The sequence below is a fragment of the Rhinopithecus bieti genome, unplaced genomic scaffold (assembly GCF_001698545.2).
Source record: "Rhinopithecus bieti isolate Rb0 unplaced genomic scaffold, ASM169854v2 scaffold_22, whole genome shotgun sequence".
NCBI classification, from domain to species: Eukaryota; Metazoa; Chordata; class Mammalia; order Primates; family Cercopithecidae; genus Rhinopithecus; species Rhinopithecus bieti.
In genome coordinates, this window is record NW_016803136.1 from 2,607,293 (window position 1) to 2,612,431 (window position 5,139).

The 5,139-nt window shown below is 52.7% G+C and overlaps 1 protein-coding gene across 1 annotated transcript in view; it reads right to left on the bottom strand.

Moving 5' to 3' along the window:
- Positions 1-5,139, bottom strand: part of CCDC92B (coiled-coil domain containing 92B) — a 25,944-nt gene that overhangs the window by 10,809 nt on the left and 9,996 nt on the right. Inside the window, exon 2 of the mRNA XM_017862332.1 lies at positions 2,619-2,772. Coding sequence (XP_017717821.1) covers positions 2,619-2,748 — 130 coding nt within the window. The 5' untranslated portion in view covers positions 2,749-2,772. The remainder of the gene's footprint in view (positions 1-2,618; positions 2,773-5,139) is intronic.

The window sequence follows — 5,139 nt, forward strand, 5'->3', positions numbered from 1 at the left end:
TTTTTTGAGACAGAGTTTCACTCTTGTTGCACAGGGTGGAGCACAATGGCGCGATCTCGGCTCACCACATCCTCCGCCTCCTCCCAGATTCAAGCGATTCTCCTGCCTCAGCCTCCCAAGTAGCTGGGATTCCAGGCATGCGCCACCACGCCTGGCTAATTTTGTATTTTTAGTAGAGACAGGGTTTCTCCATGTTGGCCAGGCTGGTCTTGAACTCCTGACCTCAGGTGATCCGCCCGCCTCAGCCTCCCAAAGTGCTGAGATTACAGGTGTGAGCCACTGTGCCCGGCAGGACTATTGGCTTCTCATGTCACAGTGTAGGAAGTCAGGTGGACCACTCAGATCGTTTGGGACTCAAAAGTTTCCCTGGGCAGTGGGGAGCTCCCAGGAGCAGGTGCTGGAAGGGAAGTTGAAGTCTGAGCATCTTGGGGAGAGAATGTCCAGAAAGCTGCAGAGGCACGTAGGGCTGTGAGTCTAGAGCTCTGGGTTCTCATCTTCCCTCCACCACTGACATATTGTGTGACTCTTTCTCTGGGCCTTGGTTTACCTAAATAGGTACGACGAAGAGGCCAGGCCCTCCCAGCTGAGACGGTCTGTGAGTCACTGGCTCCAAAGTGTGCATGTGGAGACGCGGCCTCAGTGAGCACTCCGGCCAGAGCCAAGCCTCTGAGGGGCCCAGGCAGCTGAGGCCCCAAGTCCAAGAGCAGAGGCCAGGCCTGGGATTTCACTTCATCCTTGGTGCCTCCCTCTGCTCTGCTCACAAATCCGTTCAGCAGGCAAGTCCTTTCCTTCACCGTACCTCCCACGGGTCGCCCCCATTCTACCCCTCTTCATCCTCCCCTGGAATATTCATCACCTCTGCTGGTCTCCCTACCTCCCTCTCCCACCAGTTCAGCTTCCATACAACTGCCAGACTGAGTTTCCTTTTTGTTTTTGTTTTAGACGGAGTCTCACTTTGTAGCCCAGGCTGCAGTGCAATGGCATGATCTCGGCTCAGTGCAACCTCTACCTCCTGGGTTCAAGCAAGTCTCCTGCCTCAGCCTTCTAAGTAGCTGGGATTACAGGCGCGCACCCCTACGCCTGGCTAATTTTTTGTATTTTTAGTACAGACGGGGTTTTGCCATGTTGGCCAGGCTTGTCTTGAACTCCTGACCTCAGGTGATCCGCCCGCCTCAGCCTCCCAAAGTGCTGGGATTACAGGCATCAGCCACCACACCCGGCCCAGACTGAGTTTCTTAATGTAGGATAATGCTGATCAGGCAGCACTCAGCTGCTCAAAAACTTTCTGTGGCTCCCCACTACCCAGGAGGACTCCTTGGTGGTCATGGTGTTTGTCAAGGTCTTCCACACTTTGGCTCCAGCTGGATTTCTTTTCTTTCTTTTTCTTTTTTTGGAGATGGAGTCTTGCTCTGTTGCCCAGGCTGGAGTGCAGTGGCGCAATCTTGGCTCACTGCAACCTCCGCCTCCTGGGTTCAAACAATTCTCAGCCTCCTTAGTAACTGGGATTACAGGCATGCGCCACCACGCTGGGCTAATTTTTGTATTTTTAGTAGAGACAGTGTTTCTCCATGTTGGCCAGGCTGGTCTCAAACTTCTGACCTCAGGTGATCCACCCACCTCCGCCTCCCAAAGTGCTGGGATTATAGGTGTGAGCCACCACGCCCAGCCTCCAGCTGGATTTCTTATCAGTCTCCTTTAAGTGCTGCTTTATCAACTAGAACCTTCCATGAGCTTTTGGCTTCCGAGCTTCTGCCGTGCTCTTCCCTTCATCTGGAACGCTCGCTCTCCTCCCCTTTCCCATGTGATATCTGGGCATGTCCACATGCTTTGCAGCCTCCAGGGAGTTGAAGCATCTCTCCTCTGGGGAGCCTCGGATGCTGGCCCTCCTCCTTCAGCTCCTGCTCCTCAAGCTGGACATGCTCCTGCCCAGGAGCTCCTGCTTGATTTCTGCTCTACCTTAATATCACTAGTTGACCTGTTTGTCTCCCTAGCTAGACCGAGGGCTGGGAATTGCTTGGTGAACAGTGACTTGGAAAGGGTGGGAACCTCTGGGAATTGGTTCCTAGGAGTCCTCCACTACCTAACCAGAGCTTTTTTTTTTTTTTTTTTTGAGACAGAGTCTTGCTCTGTCGCCCAGGCTGGAATGCAGTGGCATGATCTCAGCTCACTGCAACCTCTGCCTCCTGGCTTCAAGCGATTCCTCTGCCTCAGCCTTCTGAGTAGCTGGGACTACAGGCACCCGCCACCATACCTGGTTAATTTTTTGTATTTTAGTAGAGATGGGATTTCACCATGTTGTCCAGGATGGTCTTGATCTCCTGACCTTGTGATCCGCCCGCCTCGGCCTCCCAGAGTGCTGGGATTACAGGCATGAGCCACCGCGCCAGGCCCTAACCAGAGCTCTTTGCCCTGAAACTCTCAGGTGTTTCTAGAACTTTTCCAACTTCTCTGACCATCTCACCTCCCCAAGTCCCAGTTTCCTTATTCAGAAAAAGAGGCAGCGGAATTGGTGCCGTGTGAGGCTCACGGGGGCTGCTGGTGGGCACAGCCCAGAGACCGTGGCTGTGATGATGACAGCAGCCCCTCCCCACCCGTCCGGCCGCCTCTCCCGGCCTCACCTGAACAGCGTTTCTGCAGCCTCAGGATCTCCAGGTGCAGGTCTCGCAGCAGGGCCATCTGCTCCTTTTTCAGGAAGCTGATGTGGCGCTGCACGCTCTGGATCTGATGCTCCAGGGACACGGTATCCATGGCAACCCAGGGCTTGGGCCCCACCTAGGGAGGACAACAAGGTGAACCCACCTCTTCTGAGCCCATCTGCGCTGCCCGCCCTCAGCTCTTTCACTGTCTCCTCCGCGCTGGGTCCTGTTGCCACCAGGAAAATGATTCTGCCACTGCTGTCACCTCCCCACTCTTCCTTCATTCAGGCTTCATGAAAAAGCAGGGGAGTTGGCAGGAAAGCATCATTATTCCCATTTAACAGTTGGAGAACCAGAGGGCGATGGCTTCCTTCTCCTGCTCCCATGTAACTGTTTTTTTGAGATGGAGTCTTGCTCCTGTCACACAGGTTGGAGCGCAGTGGCACGATCTCGGCTCACTGCAAGCTCCACCTCCCGGGTTCAAGCAATTCTCCTTTCTCAGCCTCCTGAGTACCTGGGACTACAGGTGCCTGCCACAACGCCTAGTTAATTTTTGAATTTTTAGTAGAGACGGGGTTTCACCATGTTGGCCAGGCAGGTCTTGAACTCCTGACCTCAGGCAATCCACCCGCCTCGGCCTCACAAAGTGCTGGGATGACAGGCGTGAGCCACTGCACCCAGGCCCATATAACTTTAGCCTCTTTTGCTTCTCAAACAGGAAAACAAATGGAGTGGCAAAGTCAGTAGAGAGACAGAGAACCTGGGTTCTAGCCTGCTCTTCCCCTCTAGCAGTGTGACCTGGGTGAGCCCTCGCACTCTGTGCGCTCTCAGTTTTCTCAGGGGTAAAATGAGGGGGATGTGGAGTGAGTGAACCCTAGAGTCTCTTCCAGCTCTGACGTCCCACAGTATCTCAGCCCAAGGGCTACATGGCTGTTCTGAATATTATTCTCCTTTAGTTCAACTCCACTTCAACTTAACCACAGTCCAGGGCTCCGGGCTCCTCCAAGTGGCAGTGGAGGAAGATCTGGTGAATGTTTCACTAAAACTGACTCTGGGCTGAAGGCAGGTGGTGGAGTCCCTTTGTAAAGGAGAAAGGTGGGCCGGGCATAGTGGCTCACACCTGTGATCTCAGCACTTTGGGAGCCCAAGGCAGGTGGATCATAAGGTCAGGAGTTCAAGACCAGCCTGGCCAACATGGTGAAACCCCATCTCTACTAAAAATACAAAAATTAGCTGAGTATGGTGGCACATGCCTGTAATTCCAGCTACTTGGGAGGCTGAGGCAGGAGAATTGCTTGAATTGGGACGGGGAGGCGGAGGTTGCAGTGAGCTGAGATCATGCCACTGCACTCCAGCCTGGGCTACAGAGCAAGATTCCATCTCAAAAAAAAAAAAAAAAAAAAAAAAAGCGCCGGCGTGGTGACTCATACCTGTAATCCCAGCACTTTGGGAGGCTGAGGTGGGTGGATCAACTGAGGTCAGGAGTTTGAGACCAGCCTGGCCAACATGGTGAAACCCTGTCTCTACTCAAAATACAAAAGTTAGCCAGGCATGGTGGCACGTACTTGTAATCCCAGCTGCTACTCACTGAGGCAGGAGAATGGCTTGAACCCAGGAGGCGGAGGTTGCAGTGAGCTGAGATCATGCCACTGCACTTCAACCTGGGCGAGGTAAGACTCTGTCTCTAAATAAATACATAAATAAATAAAAGAGAAACAGGCTGGGCGTGTTGGCTTACTCATGTATTCCCAGCACTCTGGGAGGCCAAGGCGGGGAGATCACTTGAGGTCAGGAGTTGGAGACCAGCCTGCCCAACATGGTCAAACGCCATCTCTATTAAAAATACAAAAATTAGCCGGGCCTGGTGGCGCATCCCTGTAATCCCAGTTACTCGGGAGGCTGAGGCAGGAGAGTCACTTGAACCCGGGAGGCGGAGGATACAGTGAGCCAAGGTTGTGCCACTGGATTCTAGCCTGAGTGACATGGCGAGACTCTGCCTGAGAAAAAAAAAAAGAGAGAGACATGGGAGGAGGCTGGGTGTGGTGGCTCATGCCTGTAATCCGAGCACTTTGAGAAGCTGAGGTGGGAAGACGGCTTGAGTCCGGGAGTTTGAGACCAGCCTGGGCAACAAAGTGAGATATCATCTCTAAAAATATATAAATAGGCCAGACTCGGTGGTTCATGCCTGTAATCCCAGCCCTTTTGGAGGCCAAGGTGGGCAGATTGCTTGAGGTCAGGAGTTCGAGACCAGCCTGGCTGACATGGTGAAACCCCGTCTCTACTAAAAATACAAAAATCAGCTGGGCGTGGTGGCACAGGTGCCTGTAATCTCAGCTACTTGGGAGGCTGAGGCACAAGGATTGCTTGAACCCGGGAGGTAGAGGCTGCAATGAGTCAAGATTGCACCACTGTACTGCAGCCTGGGCAACAGAGCAAGACTCTGTCTCAAAAAATAAATAAATAAATAAATAAATAAATAAATAAATAAATAAAAATAAATACA